The sequence below is a fragment of the Condylura cristata genome, unplaced genomic scaffold (assembly GCF_000260355.1).
Source record: "Condylura cristata isolate star-nosed mole 26May11 unplaced genomic scaffold, ConCri1.0 scaffold00028, whole genome shotgun sequence".
Taxonomy (NCBI): domain Eukaryota; kingdom Metazoa; phylum Chordata; class Mammalia; order Eulipotyphla; family Talpidae; genus Condylura; species Condylura cristata.
Genome location: NW_004567129.1, coordinates 25,158,862 through 25,184,088, shown reverse-complemented (window position 1 = coordinate 25,184,088; position 25,227 = coordinate 25,158,862). Strand labels below are relative to the sequence as shown.

Sequence of the window (25,227 nt, the reverse complement as noted above, 5' to 3'; positions counted from 1 at the left end):
TCCCGGCAGTGAGCGCGGCTCTCACGCCCGTGGGGGCCTGTAATCGGCTTAGCCAGCCCTCCACCGGGACGGCCTGCAGTTTCTGCACGAACAGCTCTGTGATAGTCAGCCTGCTCGCTCCGCACGTGGGTGTTTCCCTGACAGTCTCTTTGGGGTAAACCCCTGCAATGGAATTGCCGGGGGAAACTGATGCATCCTTGTCCTCTTGAAGTTGTCTGCCCTCCCAGCTGTGGGGGGAGAGGCACCTTTCCCGGGCACTTTCTGCACTGATCCCGTGAGGTGGGGGTGGCATCCTCTCCGCTTTCTAGAACACAGCGCCAGGGCTAAGGAAGTGGCGGGAGATCCGTCGGCACACAGAGGGAAGCCGAGGGCCCTGCTCCAGCACCGTGCCCTCTGCCACCGCACTGGGGACATGCGCTCGCCCCCCAATGTCTCTGTGCCCACTTGGACCTGAAAGGTCACTGTTTTGTGTTATTGTCACTTATCGTTACCAATCTGGTAAGTGAAAGGTAATAGCCAACCCTTACTTGTGCTTCTTTCATTGCCAGCGAGGTGGAACTCCTTACAAGTATTTCCCGGATCGTAGTGTTTTGTGGCTTCTGTGTGCTCCACACGGTTTGCTACCTGGACCTCTGTGATTGACTTAATGACCTGAAAGGCCACTTTGTAATTGGGCTCTTCATGCTATTGTTCTGTTTTTCAAGATATTTTTCTTTGGAATTATTGTGATATACAGAAATTTTAAATATGGTCAAATGGTCCCTTTCCTGTATAGATTATGTATTTTGTATAATTACATAGGCTTTTTTTTTAACTACATCAATACAACTCAACTGTTTACATGTGTTTTTATTTTTGCTTTAGTATTTCATGATCTTTAAAAAATGGTCTCTGTACCACTATGAAATACTTCACACACTGGTATGGATAGTATAACACATCCATCTAGTTTCCTTTTTTAACAATTAGCTCTTTTAAGAGTCATGAATTTTCTGGTGTTCCTGCCCCCAAGAACTGACTACTCTACCCATTGTCTGCTTTGCCCACTGATTTATAATCCACCTTTCCCACATTCTAAATCCCTGTGTGTGCTAGTCAGCATAGGATAGCTTTTGCCGCAGTAACAAAATTCCAAATTTCAGTGGCTTAGCACACTGAGTTTATTTTGCACTCATGTTGCAATTTGTGGCGGGTTCCATGGCTCTCCTCCCAGTCTGGGCCTCTTCTGTTACCCAACTTCCCCTCTCCGAGAGGAGCGAGGACTCAAATCCACTCTCAGAAGCCCTGCCTAGGGCCCTCCCTGGTGGCACAGCGGGTTAAAGCGCAGCACTGAGAAGCTAAAGCCGCTTCCGCATGAGTTCGATCCCCGCCTGTCCCGGAGGTGACCACATGGCGCGGCAGACCTCTCCTGACCCGCCCGCTGCTCCCCTCAGCAGTGTACTTCGTGATCTGCCTGTTCTGCTCCCCACTCTGTCTCTGGTGAACTCACTCGCCGCCCCTGAGTCTCTGGCCTGTACCCCAGTTCTGTATGCACAAATAAATAAATCTTAAAAAAAAAAAAAAAAAAAAGCCCTGCCTAGGAGCAGCACGCCCCTTCTGCCCAGACACTCAAGAAGTGACTTGGGGAGCACATGGCTCAGTCTGTGCCCAGGGCTACTCGTGGGCAGATGGGACTTAGGGCTGTGTGTATGTGCACATGAGTGCACACATGTTCTGTTCTGATCATTAGGCGTGTTCAGGCCATGTCAGGGATATGAGTCAGGGAGAGGGAGATGGGAAGAGAGGAAGAGAGAGCTGTGTGTGTGTTGGGTGGGGGGGCTTACGTATAAAAGTAAGCTTTGATGGTGAGAGGAGAGGGTCCCTCAGAGGCTCTCCAGCTACCACCTTTGCCCTGTGGCTCCCACTTCCTCTTCCTCCAAGCTCTTGTCAGGTTTGTGAGGCTTCTGAATTTTGGTGGGTCATTTGGTTGCTCATGGGGTCGCGTTGGAGAGGTCTTCTAGAGTTTATACAGGCGTGGCGGTGGGGAGTGGAGAAGTCATGGGCACTTTCTCCCTCTTGCTGGATAGGAGAAGGGGAGCCCAGGCCCTTATCTCATAGCCAACGCTTGCACGATGGGGCACGATGCCCTTGGCCGGGGCCAGAGCCCTCCCGCCACCAGACTGCCTGCCGACTGCCAGGTCTGCTGGGCACACAATTCCCGTAGGTTCCTTTGCTGCCACACAGCTCCCAGCCTGGGGTTGCCCACACGGGAGAACTCCTGCTACTTGTCAGCTCTGTCAGTGCTCAGTGCTAGCACCATCAAGAAAGAATATTTAACTTTGCATCGATAGGCAAAGAATAATTAAAATATAATTAAAAGCATGAATTCTTCTAATTATTGGCTTTATATAATGTGTATTTAAAAACAAGACATCTGTTAAGGCTTTCTTTTGAATCTATTCAGAAACCAAGAGAGGGTAGCATTTTAATTAAAAATGGATTATTTCAAAAACAGTTTAATCACCCTGTCATCAGAAGATGTAGACCTTATTAGTTAGGTATTGATAAATAGGTTGAAGTTACCACAAGTCTAACTTCATGAGGGTTGGAGTGTTCTTGGGTACCTGCCCTGCTTTGCAGGATGTCAGCGGGAGGAAGGTTCAGAGCATGTGAGTTAGTTCTTAACTCGCCTCTCCCACCCTCTGTGTCCCCAGAGGGGACATCCTGTAGCTCACTGGGGACAGATGGGGAGCACATGTGGCTGTCCCACTGTCCCCCACCTCCTCCCTGTGTGGCATGGGGGCGGCTGAGGCCACGCAAGGTGGGTGTCCCTGTGCATGGCCTGGCCATGCCCAGGGCTGAGGCCCCAGGGACAAACTCCCCCGGGTGCTGGAGTTTCCATGGCCAGGCCAAGCCCTGCCCCTTGCTCTCCCCACTTTTCCCAAGCTTGGAGTAGCTCCTCTCTTCAAGGTTGGGCTACTGAAGCGCAGCATGAGGTTCCTTCCCCGCACCCCCCTTCCCCACTTATCACCTTGAGTAGATGAAGATTTCCTTTTGTAAAGATTTATTTACTTATGCATACAGAACTGGGGTATAGGCCAGAGGTGCAGGGGGGAGAGGATTCACCAGAGACAGAGTGGGGAGCAGAACAGGCAAATTGATGAAGTACACTGCTGTGGGGAGCAGTGGGTGAGACAGGAGAGGTCTGCTGCACCTTGTGGGTCACCTCCGGGGTGGGGATCAAACTCACACTGAAGCAGCTGCAGCCAGCTTACATTGCTGTGCTCTAAACTGCTGCACCACCACAGAGGGCCACATGAAGACTTTCAAAGTGATAAATAGCACACGGACTGAGTGTGCCTAAAATAACATTAAGGGTCACAAGTGAAACAGGAAAGCTGACGGGGGAGAGGTCTTTGGCAGCTCGTACAGAGCAGCCACACTCAGGGTGGGAAGGACGGGGTCCCGGCGGCTGCCCACCACTGCCAGGAGAGGCCAGTGCCACCCTGACCTGGCTCTGTCCGTGGCCTGACCTCATATGAGCTGTTACATACAGGAAGGTAGGAGGTCACCAAGCCAGACTCCAGGAGGAGTCGGGCACATCCACACTGGGTGGGGAGCAGAACATTGCGGGAAGAGCGGCCCTCGGCAGCCAGGTTTGCTGGAGGAGGTTTTGCTCGCTGAGACCCCACAGCACCCAGATGCTAAAGGCACAAGGGCCACAGAGTTCACACCGGCCTGGCTCTTAGGTTCCCAGGAGCAGTTCAGGGTGCAGGAAAGAACCTGGGTTCTGTTGGCATGTACCCCAGAAACTGTTTCCCAAAGGCCCGCAGGTGCAGACTGGGGTCTGGGGGAACTTGTGGACCATGGTACTTCCACCCTGAACTAAAGTGAGATCTTCCTCAGGGCCGCGGGGTGCAGCATCCCCAGCAGCCTCCATTCACATGACACCCTGATGTTTCTGTCAGATCCTGTTCCCACCAGTAGTATCCAGCTTGCTCAGGTGTTTCTTTCTTCTTTCTCTCTAAATGTATTTTAAAAGAAAGCCTTATACACCTGCCATGAATAAACGCCATAAATGGAAGGCAACACTCCACACCAGGCATCTAATGCCTAGATGTTTATAGTGTACCCTGTAACGTCATCTTGTGGACCCTAAGGACAGCCCCCCACCCCCAACCTGCTGGTGGGTGCCCCAGAAGGCTCCCTGTGTACCCAGCTTTGCTTCCCTGTGCCTTCCAGTGAGGGGCGCTGTTTAGACACCCTTGGAGGGAAAGTCGCTGCTGGTTTATATTGAATTGGGGTCATCCAGGTTTGAGCCACCTGGATGATCCCTGGGGTGGCCTGGTATACTTTTAAAGGGAGAGTTTTGGGGTTGGGCCAAGTAAGGTGTTAATGTTGCTGTCAGCGAGGACTGACTGCAGACATCGGCTCAGAGGTGAGCGGCGGATCCCAGCAGAGGGCAGCTGGCAGGTGGTTCCGCTTACACGAGTCTCCCAGAGCTTTCCCAGTTGGGGGCGTCAGCCCTGGGGCGTCTGGATTGACAGCCTTGTGGCGTCTGGATTGACCCAGTTGCACCACATACTTCAGGCGCTGGGTACCACCCACTGGGTGCTGCCACCATCCCGGGCACTACTCCTGTCTGGTCTTCTCTGCACTTCCTGCCCCCTCTGCCCTGCCCTCCTTTGGGGCATCAGCAGAGAAGGCACCAGAGATCAGAAGAGAGTCAGCTGCTTGCAACCGAATTCATGGTTAGAACCCCTACCTAGTATCCCCGCAAGAGTAAAGTCTATAAGGGTCACTAAGAAAAAAGATGAGCATCTGCTAAAAAAGAAAGTTCATTCAGAGAGGAAGGACTACAAGGCGATGAACTTAGGGGAATGCTCTAAGTTGCTGCTCACACGTGAAACAATGGAATGTTCTCTCTTGCCTACCAGATTTGCCATCCCGTGGGCAAACAGGCCCGGTACTGCATTGCTCACGACCCTGAAATCCCTGTGAACTTTCTGAGGTCCATTGGGGAGAACATGCCTTGAGACTCAGAAATGTGCTTAGCATTTCAGCATCATTTGCTCAGCGATGCTACTTCTAGCAATCTTGATGGAAGCCTGCAGAGGCCAAGGGCCCAGGTGGCCATCGTTACAGAGCGGGACAGCCTAGAGAGCTAGCGGTGTGGGAATGGTTCAGCAGATGATAGACTGGGGTGCAGACCGCACAGCCATTTACTTATTCACTCCATAGAAATGTATTGAAAGCCTGCTGTGTGTCAGGCACGGTTCTAGGCTCTGGGCATGCTACAGTGAACAAAACAGGTGAAATTCCAGCCTGATGGGAGGTAGAATGGTAGGAAGGATGGGCTGGATAGAGGACAGATGGACAGGTGGATGGATGGGATAGAAAGAAAAGATGAATAGGTGGGGGGGGTTAGCAAAGAGGAGAAAGGGAGGAGAGAGAGGTTGTCGTAGAGTGGTACAAGTTAAAGAGGGAGAGAGCTGCTTTTTATTCAGGGACTCGGACGATGTCCCCTGAGAAAGTAACAGTGGAGGGGAGAGTGAAGAAGGAGAGGGAACAGCCATGGGCCTCCCAGGGGAAAAGACAAGCGCACCATGGCCCTGCAGTGGGAACGGCCTGGAGACAGACCAAGATGACAAAAGGCGGTGGATAGAGATGGAGGCAGCCCCGCCCGGAAAGCCCAGGCTGGCATGAGTCCAGTGATCCTGCACCCCGTGTGAAAGTCCCCCTGTGGCGTGCATTCTGTGAGGGACAAGTCACAAGGCTGTTGCCATCGACCAGGGGAGAGAGGGGGAAGGCCTGCCCCCGTGGGGAACAGCGCCCGTGCGGAGGAACAGACAGTCTCTGGCCAGTGGCAGCATGAGAAGTAAAATTAGCGTAGACCTGTCTCTGTTGTCAGGGAAGAACCTTCCAGCTTTAGCAACACCCTCTCCTGGGCCTTCCTGGCGCTGGCCCAGAACAGGGTGGGGCCGTTTGTCCTGACAGACCCTTCTCAACTCACGTGGGCCCCGAGCATCAGCCGAGGCAGCGAGGAAGCTATAAGTTGGGGAGTAAATTAATATGACTGCCTCAAAGACGGACTTTATGTGCCAAAGCTGAGCCGATGCATATTCCCGTGACTCGGCTTTCTCACCGCCAGCTACGTGAGTGACAGAGACGCACGCTCACAGGCCCCAGAGACCACACGAGACCACCCGTGTGTGCACGGCACCGTTCATGAGAGCTGCAAGCAGGGTGCTCACCAGCGGGGTGAGCTGTCCCCTGGGGCGAGCCCACCCGAACGCTGCCAGCCAGGGGAGCAGGCTAGTGTCCCACCCCCGGGTGGGAGGGCCAGGAAGGAGGGCTGGACAGCATGACGGAGCAGTGGAGGCGGCAAGACATGGGGAGGTCTCAGTTTCTTCCATTTACGTCAAGTTCAAGAATAGGCAAACTCCATCTGGGGTTTGAAGTCAGGTCGGGAGGGGCGGTCTGGGGGGAGGGGGCGGGTTCAGTGACAGCAGGCCCTTGTGCTGGGTCCTCATGGTTGGGCCCTTTTCTTTTTTAAGATTTATTTATTTATGCATACAGAACTGGGGCACAGGCCAGAGGCGCAGGGGCGGTGGGAGGCTTCACCAGAGACAGGTGCAGAACACGCTGACTGACAAGTACACTGCTGAGGGGAGCAGCAGGCGGGTCAGGAGAGGTCTGCTGCGCCATGTGGGTCACCTCCGGGAAAGGCGGGGATCAAACTCATGCTGAAGTGGCTTTAGCTTCTCAGTGCTGTGCTCTAATCCTCTGCACTACCAGGGAGGGCCCTGGGCCCTTTTCTTAAAGATGTTTTTATTTATGCATGCAAGAATTGAGGTACAGGCCAGAGGTGCAGGTGGAGGGAGTGAGAGGATTCACCAGAGACAGAGTGGGGAGCAGAACAGTGGGTCTACTGAAATACGAGGCTGAGGGGAGCGGGAGACAGGAGAGGTCTTCTGTGCCCTGTGTGTCAGCTCCCTGGCCGGGGATGGAACTCGTGCTGCAGTGGCCAGTGGCCGAGGATAGATTCACAGTGCTGCACTTTAACCCTTTGTGCCACCAGGGAGGGCCCACGGTTTGGGCCTTTGTCTGTGAGTGTATGTGAGACTTTGGTGAAAAGGTGACTTGAGGAAAGTTTACAGTTCCTTATTACCTTTACAATCTGAGTTTCTGCATCAAAACATGCCCGCAAGGATGTTCAAGGGCAATATTTAACCTCTGGGCAACGAGATGCTTATTTTTTCCTTTGTGTGGAAAAATTCTAAGGTCTCTTCCATATATGTAGCCACATACACACTATTCAATTTTATTAACAATAAAATTAACAATCTGATGAGAGCAGAGCGTGGACAACTAAGGAGAGAAATAATCTGTTCTGTGTATCTGCAGGGCCTCTGTGGACTCAGCCAGCCATGGCTGGAAAATCTGTGCTGTGTTATAGGCCCTCTGTGTCGAGTCTGCGCTGTTACACACCCACCTCTTTCTCACCTTTATTCCCCCAAAACTCACTGTAGCAACTCATTATACAGCGTGGGTGTTGTAAGGCACTAGGGCCATGTGAAAGGCTGTGTGTGGGTCACCTGCAGAGACCACAGCTTTTTACATAAGCTCATGGTCGGAATCCCCGCAAATGTCAGTCTATAAGGATCACTGAGGAAAAGATGTGCGTTCAGTCTGCTGAAACCGAAAGTTCAGAAAGATGAGAGGGACATGATACAACACATCAGGGTACCTCAGGGCTCCCGGCGGATACCGAGGGATGAGTATGTTTTATCCAGCGACAGATACCGAGGAGCTCAGAAACTCAACCTAATCAAGCATGTCAAGAATAAAGGGGAATATTTGTTAATTGAATGTCATGTTATGTCCTCCGTTATGCTTAATACAAGATAGGCAATTTAGAATTCCCAATTATCCAATTAAAATGCTAATTATCTGGTACCTTGATAAGGCTGCTCTCAGGAAGCGCGTGAGTGGCGCTCCTGGGTGCGCCTGCCTTCTGGCATGCCCGCGCCCACTGCCCACTGCCCGCTGTCCGCTACCCTTGCCTCTGGTTGGTGGCGCCTCCCCTCTGGAGCCCCTCATCCCAGGGGCCTCTCCCGGAGCTGCTGCTCCTGCTCTCCACCAGCGCCCCCCGGGGACACCCACCCTAGTCTGCACTGGGAGGGCCCCTTTGTCCAGGCAGCTCCATTTTGGTTCAGTTGGGGCCTTGTGCACAGATGTGAGAGCAGGGCCTGGAAATTGTGGCTCATGTCACTCACTGCCAGGACTGAGGGCAAAGCGGCCTCGCCCAGGAGGGCTGTTCCAGCCCCCCGGCACGGGACCTGCAGGGACTCCATGGTCCAACCCAGTTTGGCAAGGTTCCTTGGTGCACCGCCTCCCTCTCCCAGAGCTGTTTCCTCATCTGTGTGACAGGGGAGTCTCTCCTCTCCCCAGCAGGATTGTGTAAGCACCCAACACTGCCAGCTGCTGCTCCGTCTTCCTATTGGGGTGCTGCATGACCTGCCCCAAGTCTCGGGCTGAGTAGGGAACAGGGCAGGACTGATCCCGGTCTGTGTGAGCTCCCTGCCTTCCGGGGTAGTCCTTAGAATGAGGGTGCTAGTGGAGGGCAGCCTGGCCGCAGCTGGGGAGCCAGGGCTGCGATCTGAGCAGGGAGCAGAGCTCAGAGTCGTCTTCACTGGTCGTCTTCGCTGGCAGACCAGTGGAGGTGGTCCAGGCAGGCCCAGGACGCCCGGTGCCAAGCGCTCCCTGGCCAGGTTGGCCGAGCCTGCAGATCCTGGGCAGAGGGAGGCATTGTTGTCCCTGGCTCCAGGGTGGGGGTGGCAGGAGGGGGCAGAGAGGAGTCTCGGGGAACACCAGGCAGAAAGAGAACTGCTGAAGGCGGGTGGCCGCTGCAGCCGTTGCAGATGGTCCGTGTGCCTGGGGTGCCGCTCGCACAGGCTGTGCTGTGAAGCTGTGTGTGAGCGAGGTTTTGTTAATAATGCGTTCCTGGGTTTAGTCCAAAGCTTTAAATCAGTCCCTTCTTGGCGACAGTGTGATTGCTACTTGCTCATTAAAAACGCTCGGAGCCATTGAGGGGCGTGCCTTGCTTTCTCTCCAGCTCCCTCCCCAGTTTGCCACCTCACTGGAGACCCATAGAGGACCAAGGTGTAGGACCTGGGAATGTGGGCAGAACCCTGGACAGGTCTCTGCTGCTGGCACCACGCAGCTGTGGCTTCAGGGGAGGGGACGTGCTCTCCTACCAGGTAATTCCGATGGCCCCTGGAACAAATGGATGCAGCAGCCTGTAGCCGTCCCCTGAGAATTCAGGAACAAGTAGGCTTCTGTTCCGTGTGACCCCAAAACCCCACTCTGGCTTCGGCTCTAGGTCCTCTGTAGCTGTCCCACCTGGGGATAGCAGGAAACACCCCTGCCCCGCCTCCAGGTGACTCTCGGGCCTGTTCCACGGGACCCCCTGTCTTCTCCCTATGAGTAGGATGTGCTTTCAGTCAGTGGAAGCCCTTCAAAAGGCGTGTCACGTTCATTCCATAACTACAGCCATTTTTATCCAGAAAATAAAACAGTGGCTACTACTTGTGAATTGCAGTAACCGTGCAGGGACCACTGCACAGAAGTCATTGGTCCCCAAGCACACCCAAGACCCTCTCTGCACCACCCTCCTTCTTACATGTTCCGGGTGCTGGTGGGTCCCCAAGGTGGCCCAGAGGTGTGACTTATGGGCCTGCGTGCTGGCGCAGTGCGGCTGGGAAGGGACCGCGGACCGAGACGCCTAGTGTGCGCATGTCGGTCCCGGACACGTCCGCAGGTGCCTGGAGCCTGCCTGTGCTGGAACACGCAGACGCAGCGTCCAGGGGGGGCTGTGCAGCTGCTCTGGTTTTAGAGGAGAAACCCAGAGACAGCCAAAGCCAGGCGTCCTTCCCTGCAGCCTGCAGGAGGCTCTCTGCTGCCTGTACTCCCTCAGAGGGCCCCGGGCAGCGACAGTGACGGTGATGGTGACGGTGGCCGTCCTGTTCCAGGTGGGTCCTGACGCGGTGTTCCTGTGTGCCGAGCGTGGTTCTGCTTCATATGATTAAGTCACGTCAGTGCCACCTCAGGCCTGTGGGGTGATAGCACCTCACCCTACAGATAAGGAAACTGAGGCACAGAGAGGCATACAGCTGGTAAGAGCAAAGCCAGGAGTGGGCCGCAGTGTTGAGGTGCCCCAGCAGACTACAGGACAGGCCTGAGGGGGCAGGCCCCCGCTTCTGCCAGGAGAGCTCTGGGGAAAACGGTGGGGGTGGCTGCGTCCTGGCCGAGAAGGGCCTGGCTCTTCCCCTACCCCCGCTCTAGAGCCCCCTGGGACCTTCTCTGCAGAGGGAGTGGCTTCCACCCACCAGCCATGTTCTTGCTGCTGGTCCAGCCCTCTGGGCCTGCTGCGCTTGGAGGCCTGGCCTGGGAAGGGGATGACTTGGCTGATGCCAGCTCACACGGCCCCCGCCCACCTCTCTGACCCCATCTGCCAGTGTTCACAGCGTGGCTGGCCGGGGCCTGCTGCTCAGGGCAACCTCAGGCAGCTGATGCGTTTTAGAGCGCTGTGGCTGTCTCCTCGCTAAATGGTAAACGTCACTCGGCAGGAGCTGGGCCGCGTGCCCAGGAAAGCTCTGGGGCTGGATTTGCAGGCCCAAGGGGAGGCCTGGCGATGCCGTCCCCGGAGACACCATCCCTGCATCCCTGGGCCTCCGATTTGCTGTCCCTGCCGGCATTATTCAGTCCAGACACTGACAAATGGGCCTGCCCTGTCGCTGCGGTAACTCCATCCACCTCGTTATTCACAGCACAGACTCCCAGGTTACTTAAAGGTTCTCATTTATGCCTGGAAACAACGCATTTTCTATCCACGTTTGCTTGGGAGAAATTTATAGGCAAGGGTGTGAGCAGTAGCTACTTGTGCAAGCGCTTCGGGGAGCTCAGAGCCTGGGGTGACTGTGCAGGCGGACCCTGGGCTGGGGGGGAGCCCACCTGTTCCTGGGGGCAGCAGCAGGGCTGGGCACCCCATCCTCCAGCCAGGCGAGCAGGAACGAGGGCCTGCAGGGCCTAGAATGACACCAGTCGGCGCCCAAGTTTTCCGTTAATTCCTTGCCTTGAAGGCTTCCGCCGGCCCATACCTGAACCTGAGCCCCAGAGAGGACAGGCCTGTGCTGTGGATTCTGACTCTGCTTCCGGATTCTCCCCTTTGACGCTGATGACTTTTCTCGGAGGCTACCCTTTGGCTGGGGTGCATCCCCGCCCTGTCCCTGTGTTGTGTGGGGGTGGGGTCTTGCGCCCACCCTCCCTGCCGCCCCGTTGTTCCCAATGGCAGCTGTCACCAAGGCCCCTAGGGCCCCAAGACTGAGCCTTCTTCCTCCTTTCTGGCCCCCCTTCCTTCCCCTATTGTACGCATGCCCCTCTGGCTGTTGGAGGTCCCGGGCTCCAGCCACATACTCTGCCTTCGGATCATTTATTGTGGCTCCAGGGGTCTGATTTGGCCTTATTTGCCAGCAGTTAGACCTCTCTGGCTGTGAGCCAGTGGGCACCTCACCTGCTCGGTTTGCCCCCCATCCTGTTAAAAGTCTAGAAGGGTTTTCACTAAGTGTCCTGCCTCGGTCTGTGACCCACGGGGGGAGCCAGGTGAGCTTGTCCTCCCGCCCAAGCTCACAGGAGTCACATCAAGTGGGTGGCCTGGCCTGGAGTGCCTGCTCCTCACCCCAGCCCCTCACCCCTACCCTTTACCCTCACCCCAGCCCCACACCCTACTCCTCACCCTCACCCCTTCCCCCTACCACTCATCCCTACCCCTTACCCTCACCCCAATCCCTCACCCCTACCCCTTATCCCTACCATTCACCCCTACCCTTCACCCAAACCCCTCACCCTACCCCTCACCCCTACCCCACCCCTGCCCCTCACCCCAACCCCCTTGCCACAGGGGGGGCCCTGAGTCACAGCACCTGTGAGAATGTGGGCGCCTTTGTGCCCACAGCCAGGCTGAGGTCCTAGAGAGACAGGCCTTGAGGTCTGGTGAGCCAGGGAGGCCGCTGTACCCACTTGTTATAGCCACCAAGGCCCGGGTTCTCCCCCTGCCATGTCAGAAAGACTAATTTAAAGCCGCTAGATGCTGAAGTCCAGTCAGAAGCACCTCAGACCCCTGTCAGCTGGAGCGGCTGTCTGGCACGTCGCCGGCTCTTCCTCGCAGGGCTGTGGAATCATCATGGTGACGATCTGCAGGTGGAAGCTGGGCCAGCTGACCCTAGCTTGGCACTTCTAAGTGGTGCTTTTTCCTCCGAGTTACTTTTTGCTTAAGCAGAAGCCAGGACTGTGTCTTCTGAACAGAGAACATGGTGGAGACGCCTGCTGACGAGACAGGCTACCGGACGGGGGCCCGAAGCCTCCGTCGTCTCAGGCCACTGTAGAATGTTGTTATTCCTTCATCTGCACGTGGTGCTGGCACAGATCACCCTGGGAAGGCCATGGCACCCACGGCTCACCTCTACCGGGCAGCGGCCTCTCCCAAAGCTACAGAGCAGCGAGGCTCCTGGTGGGCAGGGCCGTGGTGTCCAGGGGGGAGCAGAAACCGCGCCTGCCCATGTGGCGCCTGCCCGTGTGTGCGGGGGGGGGCTGCCGCGGGGAGGGGCGGGCAGGCCATGGTGTGGTCTGGCCTCCCCGTGTGGGCGCTGGAGCTGAGGCAGAGTGGTGGCAGCTGCCAGAACATCCCCACGGTGAGCTGGGCACGACTCCCCTGCCTCCCTGACAGTCCTGGGAACCCTTTGTTGAGGCAATATTTCACTAGCAGATACCAATTATCCTGTGAGGTTTGTAAGGCAAGTCTGAAAGCCGATGGAACACAGCAGCACCGTTCCTGCATAACAACTACTTAAAACCCAATCGTAACAATTATACATAATTTGTGTTTACAGTGCCTGGAAGATTAGACTCCCCCACGCATTCTCAGAAACAGACCTAGAACACGAGAGGCTGGATTGCGGGGGCTGGGGGGGGGGCCAGCGGGAGGGAGACGGCCTTGTTCTGCGGAGGGGTGGCAGCACAGGCCTGCGAGTTGGGGGCTGCCTGCACCTGCTTCTCCATCTGGGCCGCCCAGAGGACTGGGTGCAAGTCTTGCCAGGCCTCTGGGAATGGGTGAGGGCAGCCCCCCTGCCCTGCTGGGTCTGCAAGGCCAGGCCCTTGGAGCTCACAGCCCCATGGCCATGTCCTGGCCATATGGTGGGGAGCTTGAGTCCAGCCTGGGGCCCCGAGTGATTTGGGGGGCAGGGGAAACTGACTTGCTGCTTCTCCCTGGAGGGGAGAAGGGAGGTCTGCCTCTAGTCCTCTCTCCCTCTCTCTGGAGACCACCCTGCCCTCGCCGACTGCACAAGGGCAGCCCTCACCCTCAGTCCCACCTGGTGCCACGGGCTCCCATTCTCCTTGCCCAGCACCTTTCTCTGAGATCAGACCCAGAGCCCTGGGCAAGTCCTGTGAGGGCCAGGAGGTCTTTTGTGTCCCCCACCCCCGCTGCTGTGTCCACGACACAGGAGGCCCAGGGAGGCAGCCCCTGTAGCCCGTCTCCTGCCGGCCATCTCCCGCAGCTCCAGCACTGTCCTCCCAGTGGACCTAGGAGGCTGGGCATCGCTTCTCACTGGAGTGGCCAGTGCCTTTGGCCTTGTCGCTCTCCACACTGCCCTTGGGCGCCTGTGGCCTGTGACTGACCTTGAGCACCAGTTCACAAGCCCCAAGGAAACCATGCTGGAGAGCTTCCCGGGGCACACTGAGCAAGGCCTGGGTGGGGCAGTGGCCCCAGGCTGGGGCGTGCTGCCCCCACCCCCCGGTGACCCCAACTGTCACTGTGCTTCTCCCACAGCCTCTTCGAGCACTACTGCTACTCCCGGGGCGGCATGCGCCACAGCTCCTATACCTGCATCTGCGGCAGGTAAGTGGCACCCCTGGCCACGCGGGGTGATCGGGGCCCAGGTGAGGAAGGCGAGGGGTTGCCCAGTCCCCCCGGCTTAGACATGCCCGCCCACCCCACCCCCCTACCAGTGCCCACTACTTTGGAAGTCCACTCTCCCTCCTGCCACCGGAAAACACGGGAACCCATCCCCAGGCCCACAGACCCCTCCCCAGCCCCTTCCGAGACTGCACAAACAGAGGCCGCCTCTGCCCTCTCCTGGCCCTGTGGGTCAGAGGTCCGGCCCGGCGGCCAGGTCTGAGGCAGCCGCTGTGCTGGTGAGCACGACCGGCCATGAATAATACATGTGAACATCGCAGTCCTTGGAAATGTTCTTCTCTGGTAGATAGAGAGAAAAATCATTATTTCTACTTTTATGATTCCTCAGACTCCCGAATGGGGGCCATAAATATTACACCCAGGTGAGGGTTTTTTCTTTTGGTCAGACTTAAAAGGCCTTTTTTTCTTAAAGGTACCACTCATTAGGGAATCTCTGTGGAGAGGGGGTTCGGGGAGCCACTGGCTCCCTGCCCAGTCCTGCGGGCCACAGGGGGAGCCTGACACGGCCACCCCTCCCTAGTAACCCTCCCCTCTCCCTTCTGCCACCCAGAAGATAGAACCCTGTCCCCGGGTCCACAGACTGCCCCAAGCCTGTGCTTTACCCACGTTGAGTGGGACCCCTTCCCAACCCAAAGGACTCCTGCCTGAGAGGCCAGGGAAGCCCAAGGGCAGACCTGCCAGGGGAGCCGGTGGCCAGGGCCACTCTCCCCTCCGCCCTCACCCCTGCTGTGGGTCCGCCGCTTCTGGGCCTCTTGCGGAGGGTGGACCACACTGTCCACGGGGTAGGGGGTTGGGCATAGCCCTCCTGGCCTCACCTCCCACTCCTCCACCCCGCACGTGCTCTGCAGCGGTGAGAATTCGGCCGTCCTGCACTACGGGCACGCCGGGGCCCCCAACGACCGGACCATCCAGGATGGAGACATGTGGTAAGTGACGGTCCTGGGCCGCCTCTGCCCTGGCTGCATTCGAAGAGCGGGCCCGGGTGGGATTCAGCCTCAAGCCTGAAGGGGCCACTTGGTCCTACCCTGAGGCACTGACCAGAGCAGGCCGCGGGCCTGCTCTGTGCCCGGCCTTCTCAGTCCAGGCCACTGGCCTGTTTGGTGTCTTCTCTTGTTGCTTCTAGCTGAGAAGAGGGGCCAGAGGGGTGGGTCCCTGGGGGGCCTCGGCGGGGAACTCTCTGAGGGGGCCTGAATCACCCCCACTTACACATTTGTCTTGGGACCTCGGTCTGGAGCTGGCAAGACTCCCGGGAAGCCCTTCGCCCTCAGAAGCCTCTGCCTCGGGACCCCTTAGCGTCAGGCCATCCGTCAGTGGAAATCAAGGGTGCTGCCGGCCACGCTCTCTGCAGGCCAGTCCTGAGCCCTGTTGAGCTCACGCTGCTTGCACAGCCATGACTCAGCAGACATAGGCAGCGCCACAGGCTCCTCTGGTGGTGGGGTTGTGCTGGGGGCACGCACAGACACCCCTGCCTCTTCAGTGCCTTTCCCCTGTTGCTGAGACACCCACAGGGTTCCCTGAAGCCTGCTTCCAGGCAGTTTTGAGGTTCTCTTCGGGTCACGTGTGCACCCTGCTAGGCTGTCCTGAGCTGGAGTCCCGGTGATAACCCGCATGCCGGCCGAGACTTGGCCTCACACAGTGTCATCCAGCCCTGCAGCAGGGAGTCGGGAGCCTGCACCTGGGGGCCTCAGCCCTCCTCCATCAAGGGGCCTGTGTGAAGGTATCTCATTCACTGAGCAGTCACTGATCAACCCCAGGGTCCCTGTCTCACCGGGCACCCTGGGCACACTGGGCCTGGCCACAGACTGGGCAGCTCACCCAGGGTCAGTAGCCAGGCAGGATATTCTAGCTCGGACCCCTGTTGGCAGAAGCCCAGCTCAGCCTTCTGGCTGAGTTCCCTCTGAGCTCACCTTTCTGACCAGGGACAGAGCACACAGGCCTATCAGGACTACCTGGTATAGCAGGAGGGCCGTATCAGCAACACAGGTGCTGAGCTGCCCTCTCCCGGGGCCTGGATTGGAAAGGGAGTGGGGCACAGAGAGGGGGACATCCCCAGTGGCCACAGGCAGACCCCGAGGGCTGCCTCTCCCAGAGCGTCTGATGTCCCTCCTGGAGGAACTGAGGGCATGCAGGGGCCTTGCCACCAGGGTGGGCATCTCAGCCCCTCCTCCACACGCGGCAAGGTCACAGAGACCCCGAGACTGCCTCTGATGAACACAGCCTGAGCAGCCAGTCCCTGGTAGCCCCGAAGAGAGACCACCCAGCATCTTCCAGGTTCTCACCCGAGCCTTCCCGAATGCTCTTTCACTCTGTGGCCCATGCTGGCCGAGAGGCAGGACAGGAGATGGGAAGCCAGTCCCTGGGCATAGGCCCAGCCCCAACCGTGGTCCCAGCTGTATCAAGGCCACGTGGCCTTGAGTGTTTCTCTGTGAATTATACCCCAGAGGAAGTGGTATTGCTCTTCCCTCTTGATCTGCCCCAAAGAGCGACTTCACCCCATGGTAGACCAGTCCCAACTGTGAGCTGGGGTGGCCCCCTCGGGGACGGGCCTGACTGACCAGGGCCCAGCCCACGTCAGGCCTCCGCACTCTGGACGCTGTGGCCGTGGCTCGTGGCACCACGTGGCACGTGTGTCTGCAGTGGTAGCGTTAGTGACACCAGCCATCCAAGGAAACCCACGGACGTTACTGCCAAGCCCAAATTGGTGATTTTGTTTTTCTAGTGCTAACTTTGAAATGTAGCCAGTAGAATAATTATGAGTTTATTATAGTCAATTTATTATGCAGCATTTAGAACAACATGTTTTGTTGATTACTGCCACTGCCAGATTGCTGGCGGCGTTTATAATCCATTGTTTTATTGAAATTGATCTGCTGAGCGCCTACTGCGTTCGGTAAATAATAAATCACTCTGTTAGCCTGACATGAAAGCCACGATAATTCATTGTAAGTATGAAACCAAAATAGGGGCTGAGGGTGGAATTTTCCTGCAGGAGAGCGCTCGCAGAGACCATTCCGGGTGCCCGTGGGGAGGGGTGCCTGTGGGGGACACTCCTGGGTCTCAGTCCCCTGATGTTGGGTGAAAATGCCTCAGAGATATTTTAGTCATGGGCTGATTGGGGCCGCAGCTGGCCCAGGACTGTCAGAGAACAGGGGGTGGGGGAAGTGGGTGGGGCTGCTCAGGGCAACCGCCAGGCCCAGTCCAGACATGGCCCCCACCGCAGACCAGACCTGGAGGTGGAGAGAGGCCTGGCTCTGTGGGATGAGCAAAGAGCTGCAGTCCCTACCCGCCTCCTGGCTGAGTAGCTGCCCTCTGAGCCTCAGTTTCCCTGTCAGCATCCTGCTCAGGGAGGAGCCAGAAGTGACAAGCACAGACCACCAGGCAGAGGTGTGGGGGGCCCCTGGGGCCAGCAGGTGGGCTCCCAGCCCCTCCCCCACTCAGCTACTTGTGGGGCCTCTTGGGACTTTGCCATTGGCACTCAGAGCCTTTTGCCACAGTGTCCGGTGGGGCCCGCCACAAACCCCACACCCAAGTCACTTTCCCCGGAAACCCTAAGTTGCCTTTTGGTTTTGAGCGAAACGGGCAGGTCTTAAATAGGGGCCATGTGTGTGGGACATCCAAGAGCAGATGCTCTTCACTTGCTCCCACGAAGCGCAGAGACTGGGATCATTCTAGGCCCTTCCAGGTGGAGCCGCATAAGACCCCTCCCCTCCAAATCAGTGGGTGTGGTGTGTTGGGGCTCCTCTTCAGGCCCTGCCCTCCAGGGCCCAGCACTGCTCTTCCAGAGCCAGCGGGCTTGGGAAACCAAGGTGGGTGTAGACACAGGAGACCACCAGGGGGCGCCATCGTCTGCGCTGAATTCCGCAGGGCGCAGGCATGGGGAGTCCCAGGCTGGACCCCTGGGCCTGCAGCTGGCCTTTTAGCACTGCCTGCCTCCCCTGAACATCAACATGCTCGTGCCAGGGGGCAGAGGTGGAAGGGGCCCCAAGGGTGCCTCTAGTGGGCTCTGATTTGAAGATAGCTGGGGCACCCCTTCACGCCTACTGCCTCCCGCATCCCGCCATCTGATCAGGTAGCGGGGGAATTGTTCCTGGGGCAGGTGGCCTGTGGCCTCTCTCAGAACCTTCTTGAGCACCGATTCAAGCATGCCCACGCCTGGTTTGCAGTGCTGCAGACTGGAGGTGGCTGAGAGGCAAGCAGGACCTCCCAGCACTGACCAGGAGAGGGCAGCATTGACTCAGGACCTGGGAGCTGGCCTCATGCCTGGAGGAGGTCTTCTGTGTTGCCCCTGGGGCCTGGGTGGGGGCTGACCACCCCCAGTTGTGAGGAAGAGGACTGCCCCAGCCCCACACTCAGCATCCAGAGAGTGTCATCTTCCCCTCTCCTTCCCTGCAAAGGGCTTGGACCCCCACTTGTCTTCTTGCCCTGGTAATGGTCAGCCTGAATCCCCACCCCCTTGACCCGCTGGTACGGTAGGGACACAGCTTCCGTTCAGCAAAGCCCGACTTTTTGCCCAAAGAAAGAAGGCTGCTGATCTTTCCCCCCAACCCCTGGCCCGGGCAGTCCTGAAACCAGCAGGCACCCGCGAGCAGGGGCTGCCTGCTCCTGCTCCCACCATCCCTGCCATGTCCAGAGCCCCGGGGGTTGTGGGTCCCTGCGCAGACGCTGCCCCTAACCTGCCCATCCTGCTCCCTGCAGCTGAGGAGCCCGTGTGCAGGACCATGGCCCGACAGGCTCTGCCTGCCCCCTTCCCAAGCCCCCAGCACCTTCGCCAGCCACTCCTGCCTGCCCTTCTCCCTAGCTCGTTCCCCATAGGTGCCACACTCGTTTCAACTATTTGGAAAGTCCCCCCTTCTTGCCCCCTCTCCTGGACCACTAGGCCGACAGCAGGGCCCCGGCAGCCCACTTGACATCTCTCTGGCCCTGCAGTTGTGCATGCTGTCTGCCTGGTGTCTGCCCGTGGCTCTGCTGATAGCCTGGGGGCGCGTCCCCACTCGCAGAAGGCCTGAGGTGAGGGGCCCTCAAACCCCACTTTTCCTGGAGCCCTGCTGGGCTTTAGATCGTGTGTGTCACCCCCAGACCCAGCCCAGAATACCCAGTCTCCCAGCCCCCACTGTTTGCTCAGTGGGACCTTTCAGTGACCCCTGTTCTGAGGACTTGAGGGCCTTAAGGGCATGTCGAGAGCTCTCCGGAGGGCCCAGGCAGGCCCCGGTCAGCCATCTGTCCAGGCGCGTGGCCTTGGCCTTTAATGTTCTGTCTGGTGAGAAGCACCCTTTCCATCCTGCCCAGAACCATGCACGCGGATACACCCAATTATAACCAGATGCTCTGACCACATGTTTTCTGTCCGTTCCATTTAGCTGGTTTACGCTTCTCACCCGCACCCCACTCGGCCAGCGCCCGTGACTTTACAAGCCGTAGTTTGAAAGCCCCGGCGAGACGGCCTGGGTGCTCCCGTCCATCATGGACGCTGCTCACCACAAAAGTGAAATGAGCTGGTGTGCGGGCGGGACACCTGCTCAGCCCCCGCTGTACACCACCTGCTGGGTGGTCAGCATGGGCAGTGCCGGGTTCCCCGCACCGGTCGCACCCTCCCTGGGGACCCGGCCCCACGCTGGTGCTTTGCTGCTCCTCACGTCGCCCTGGGATAGTAACCACAGTCCCTTCCAGACCATGCAAGGCCCTGCACGCTGCCTGCTCCCGTGCCCTTTGGGTGACTTTCCTGTCTGCCCAGGCCTCTCGGGAACAGCTGTCCCATGGCTGAGCTGGGGAACAGGCAAGCCAGGAAGGGCCATTTGGTGGGTCAGCTCTCAAGGCCTCAAGCAATGCCTTTATGCCACTGGTCACACCTGGGGCTGGACACGTCCCAGAAAGGCTTGGCAGGGAGTGGCAGCCAGGTGACTTGTCTGAGGGGCTGTCCACGGTGGCCCACAAACGGGACTGGACACCTTCCCTTCTGTCTTACACTGAGGTCTGAAGGGAAGCAAGTTTCCTTCCTGCTACTCAGGAATCCCCACGCCTGGCCAGGGAGGTCAACCGGGTGGCTCTGCTATGGTGACCAGGCCTCTGTGGTCGCGTTTGAGCAGCCGGGGGTGAGAGCAGCCGAGAGCTGACCACATGCTCGGAGGCTAACATGAGCCACAAACTGGGTGCAGAGAGGGCCTGTGTAAACACTGCACTGTTTCCCCAAAGCGTTCCCAAGCCTCCTTTCACAGCCTCGCGTAGGCCTTCGGCTGTGGACTGGCTGGTCCCTGCCATGGGGCCACGAGAGCAAAGGGGCCTGGGAGGGTTTGGGTGGGCCAGCCATGGCAGGTAGCCCAGGCCTGGAGCTGCCCGGGAGGAGCCAGTGGAGGACAGATCCTCTCGTCCCAGCCAGAAATAGAACCAGATGAGCACATGGGGGGGACGCCAGCATGTTGCCGGGAGATGTGTAATGTCTTCCCAGATGTCTTAGATCATCGTACACATTCACTCAGCCAAAGATGGTCGGGTCCCTGGTGGGTGTCCCCAGGCAGCCGGGGAGGTGGGAGCCAGAGTGTGACTGAATTCTCCCTTGTTGGGTTGCGTTCGGAGGACGTATGAAGTGGACACAAAGGAATTGGAGGGAGATGATTTATAAAAGAGATGGCTTTTGTCCCTGGATTCCAGAATGACTTGAATCTCAATAACTTATGCTTGTAGGAACTCTGAGGGGGGTTAAAAAAAGGGGGGGGCAGAGAAAGATAGGGAACTGAGAGCAACGAAAATAGACTCCAGCCCCGTGCCCGAGCGGCGCTGGGCAGGATGGAGCTGGCCGGCTGGGTATACACTTCCTTTTCCAGAGATTGGATGACTTTTAAGCAAAAAATACAGCTCAAGTTTTCTAGACGCTGAATACTGTAACCCCAGGCTGCAAGCTCCCGCCACCCCACGCTCTTGCCCTTCTTTTGAGCGTTTGGAGAACTTGGTCAACAGCCCCATGTGCCCCGGGGAGGCGTGTCAACCCCCCGCCCCCTGGAGATGTCTCCCGCGTTTGTAAGCTCTTGTGGGCTTCCTGGTGTCTCAAACAGAGCAATTTCTGTTTTCCTTTGAGATCAGTAGAGTCCCATAGAACGTTGCCTGGGGTGCTACGAAGGTCGCCCTCTGATGTGGCGGCCCCCAGAAATCTGTGTCCCCCATGCTCCCGGCCCTGTCTGCTCAGGCCATTCCTGGATGTTCTGAATCAACAAACCACAAACCATGTTCCTTTGTTGCTTCTGAAGAGCCCAAATGAGAACACTCTGCTCCCGGGTGAAACTGGGCCTGGGCCCCACGCGCTTCCGCTCCACGCCTGCCTGCACGCTGACCCCTGAGATGCCAGCCCAGACTCGGGGCTCTGCTGGGCCACGGTTCCCCTGCAGTTTAGGACGAGCTGTGCCCCACCCTCCTGGCCGGCACTGGGGGTGTGCCTTGGCCAGGAGTGACCCCGCAGGCGGCGGGTGCCCCAAGCGGCCTTTGTATCGGGGGCAGACCCAGGCATGTCTGCTCAGGGCCCCTCTCTGTCTCCTTGTCCTCATCCCCCCAACCAGCTGCATTACCCAGGCCCACCCCAGGCACGGTCCCCCAGAGGACAGGATGGGGTGGGACCATCTACGCACCCTGCTCCTCTCATCCCGGCCTTGTGGGTATGGAAGCCAGGCCATAGTCCGTAAAAGCAACTTTCTTGTCTACTTTGACCCAGCTTGAGGTCCCCCCACCTAGCCAGTGGGGGCTCTCCCCACCCCCTGAGGATCACCTGAGGTGTTATCTGGTGCTTTTTGCACTGTTGACTCTATTTATGGTGTTTTGCAATCAGAAAAAGACAGGCGATTAAAAAGCGCCGGCTGGGGACTTTGGATTCCAGGTTTTTCCTTTAAAAAGTCTGTTTCTGTGGTGTCGCCGGTGCTGCCTGTCAGTCAGGTCCCTTGCCTGGGTCCTCTCTGCCTGCGGGATAAGGGCTCCCTGAGGCAGCTTCTGGAGCATTCCTGAGCTCTGTGTTACCATCAGATGTGGGTGAGAGGCCCTTGTGGAGTGTGGCTCTGCCTGCTCAGCTTTGCCAGGGTGTTGCGAGGACGCTGAGGACGAGCTGCGCACCCCAGGGGGCAGCCCTGCCATTGCCCCGTGGTGCCCTGGTCCCGAAGCACAGCCAGATGCCAGGCCCACATGCGTCGGGCATCTGCTACCATACACGTCAGGACCCGGCTCTGATGCTGCCAAGGAGCTGGGAGCCGCTGGGTCCCCCGAGGAGGTGCTCTAGGGGGCAGGGCCATCTGGGCCCCCAGTGCACCCCCTTGGCATGGGTGATCAGCCCAGTGGGAACCAGGTCTGGTCCGCGGCCCTGGTTTGCTGTCACGTTCCACCGCAGGACAGGTTCAGACCTGCCCAGTTCCATCAGGACCTGTGGCCCAGGCCCCCGAGCCCCGTGCAGCCAGGCTCACCCCTCCCGGCCCCACTGAGTTAGGCCCCATCATGGGGTATCCAGAGGGCAGACTCAGCTGGGCCGGTGCTCCTGACTCAGCAGGCCGCCCTCTCTGTCCCTGCTGGCTCACGGCCTCTCGCTCTGTTCTCTTCTGGCCCCTGCTCTCCGCCCCCTCCAGCTGTGCCTGCTGGGCCCTGTGCTGCCACCTGGCCCAGGAAATCCCTGCTGGACATGAGGACTGTCCTCTGCCATCCTCCCTGCCCTCCCTCTGGCCCTAGCTGAGCACATCCGTCCCTGCCCGGGGTGGGCAGAGGGACCCCAGAGCTGGAGCAGCGCCGTGAGAGGCGGGCAGTGCGGCTTGGCCCACCTTCTCTGTCAGGCAGATGTGTCCCTCCCGAGGGCCTTGTCCAGCTCGCATGGCCTGCAGCATGCCTGGTGCTGGGTACAGGGCAGGCGGGAGGGTCTGTCCACGTGCTCATGTGGAGGCTCCTATGGAGGTGGGGGGTCTGGGGGCATCCCCGCCCCTCCCTGGTTGTCCACGTGAGTTCCAGAAACCAGTATCCAGAGATCTGGCAGGCAGGGGTTCAGGGTCAGCCCCACGGCCCCTGCTTTCCCTGCTGTGGGGTCAAAGGTCTCCCTGGACAGCTCAGGGTTCCTTTCCCACGTGTGCATGATGAGAGGAGACACCAGGCGGGAGGCCCCCAGACTCCTGCCTGCACTGGGCGACATGGCTAGGGCATGGGCGGGAGAGAGTGGGGGCGCCCCCGGGGACCGACCGCTCCACGCCCTCCTCTCTCTGCAGCCTGTTCGACATGGGCGGGGAGTACTACTGCTTCGCCTCCGACATCACGTGTACCTTTCCTGCCAACGGCAAGTTCACCGCTGACCAGAAGGCCATCTACGGGGCGGTGCTGCGGAGCTGCCGTGCCGTAATGAGTGCCATGAAGCCAGGTGAGAGGTCTGGGGGCGGGCGGCAGGGGCGCAGGGTGGCCTCTGAGGAGAGCCTGCCTCAGCCACGCAAACCTCCTCCCCTCGTGTGCTTGGCCAGCAAGACTCCTGACGGTGTCCACTCTCCAGGGTCACTCCTCAGAAGCTCGCCCCTGACCTCCGAGCAGGACACAGCTGGGAACGGGGGTGCTCAGCCCAGGTCCCTCCATACCCCATCTGGCCTCCACCTGCATGTCCCCCTGCCCTGTCCCACAGCAGTCTCCTCCGTGGGCTTGGCAGCTCCGGTCACACATCCGGTGGGATGTGGGAGCAGCCTCCTGTTCAGAACTGTGTCTCCCCAGTGCTCAGGGTACGGTGGGTGCAGGCTGTGGGGCCCTTAGGGTACCCGGTCAGGACAGCTTTAAAGGCTGGCCTCAGTTCATGCTGAACTCAGGGGGAACATGGTGGTGAGACTGGCATTGTTTAATTTAGGAGAAAAGAAGATCCTGTGAAAGCCCTGGGCACGGCCTCTTGCAGGCCCAGAACCCAGTGGCCCCACGGCACCCCTGGTCCCACCAGTTGTTGGGACACGTTGCAGCAGTGATCACCCAGCCATGTGCTATTTGGGCAGGTCGTCAGCTGCTGTCATTTTCAGAGGCAGCCGGTCAGGGACCCCCATGGCTCCTGACCAGCCCCGAGAGCCCCACCAACCAAGGAGGCTTGGAGGTGCTCTGGGAACACCAGGCCCAGCATCCCCCCTCACTTGGGAACAGAGTTGGCAATCAGATGCAGGAACACAGATGTGCCCCCAAAAGGAAGATCAGGAAGGAAAACTGACCGGGTGACGTGGTGAGTGGACGTCCCGAGTGACAGGCCGCAGCCTCACAGGCTGATTGGCTGGCAGCCAGCAGCCTGCTTGTGTACTAACATGGCAATTGCCGGGACTGGTCACTGGCGACAGAAGGGCCTGTCCGGTGGACAGGACCCCGGTTAGCGTGAAAGGGGGCCCAAGGAGATGTGGTTCACGTGAGCTTATAGACTCACAGAGGAGATGGACGGACTGGCAGGTAGGTAAGATGCTCACCACCATCCTCTCTATACACCTGACCTTGAAGCTGAAACATATTGACCCATTACCTGTAAGATCCAGCTCGCAGGCAGCCTCTCCAATAAATGTTTCCCATGCAGTGATCAGCTATGGCAGTGATCGGAGAGACAGGAGATGTCACAGCTATGGCAGTGATCGGAGAGACAGCTATGGAGTGGCAGGAGACAGGATGTGACGGGCACCAGGAGGCTCCCTGCCCACACTTAGCATGCTGAGCCCTGGCAGCCTCGCCATTAGGTGGAGCAACACCTCACCTTTCCTCTGCTGGCATCCTTACCCCACTGAGGGCTGTTTGTAGATTCAGATGGCCTGGGGGTCCAAGGCCTGGCCTGGCAAGTTCCCAGCCTATCCCCACCCAGTGCTGAGAAGGGCCTGGTACCCCCAATCATCCAGGAAAGCACAACGAGTTGGTGCCTTGGCCAGATCAGTCGGCCAACCCAGCAGCCCCAGTTCTGCCCAGAGTGACCAGGTTCCCAAGCAAGTCTCTAGGGCCCCACGTCACACTGAGAAAGGCCTAGTGCTGGTCTCTGCCACCTGGTGCCTACCTGGTCAGCCTGGCCCAGGGGGTGCCAGGTCAGCCCACTCTAGGGGCTGACCGAAGGCCTCAGGCCCATCCTGGGGGAACTGGAGCAGCTAGGTCAGGCTCGGCTAAGCTAGTCTCTGCCTCCATGAGGAAATCCCCCCCCAGGACATAGGGGGGCACAGCCCAGGCCTGCATTGGGGCATCAGGGTTCCCCAGTGGGGGGGTGAACCCCACCAGACTCC

At 58.5% G+C, this 25,227-nt stretch overlaps 1 protein-coding gene across 1 annotated transcript in view; it reads left to right on the top strand.

The window, feature by feature from the left end:
- The window catches only part of PEPD (peptidase D), a 94,612-nt gene that overhangs the window by 59,759 nt on the left and 9,626 nt on the right, over positions 1-25,227 (top strand). The window contains exons 10-12 of the mRNA XM_004690539.2: positions 13,868-13,936; positions 14,863-14,940; positions 23,230-23,378. Of these exons, the coding sequence (XP_004690596.1) occupies positions 13,868-13,936; positions 14,863-14,940; positions 23,230-23,378 (296 nt within the window). The remainder of the gene's footprint in view (positions 1-13,867; positions 13,937-14,862; positions 14,941-23,229; positions 23,379-25,227) is intronic.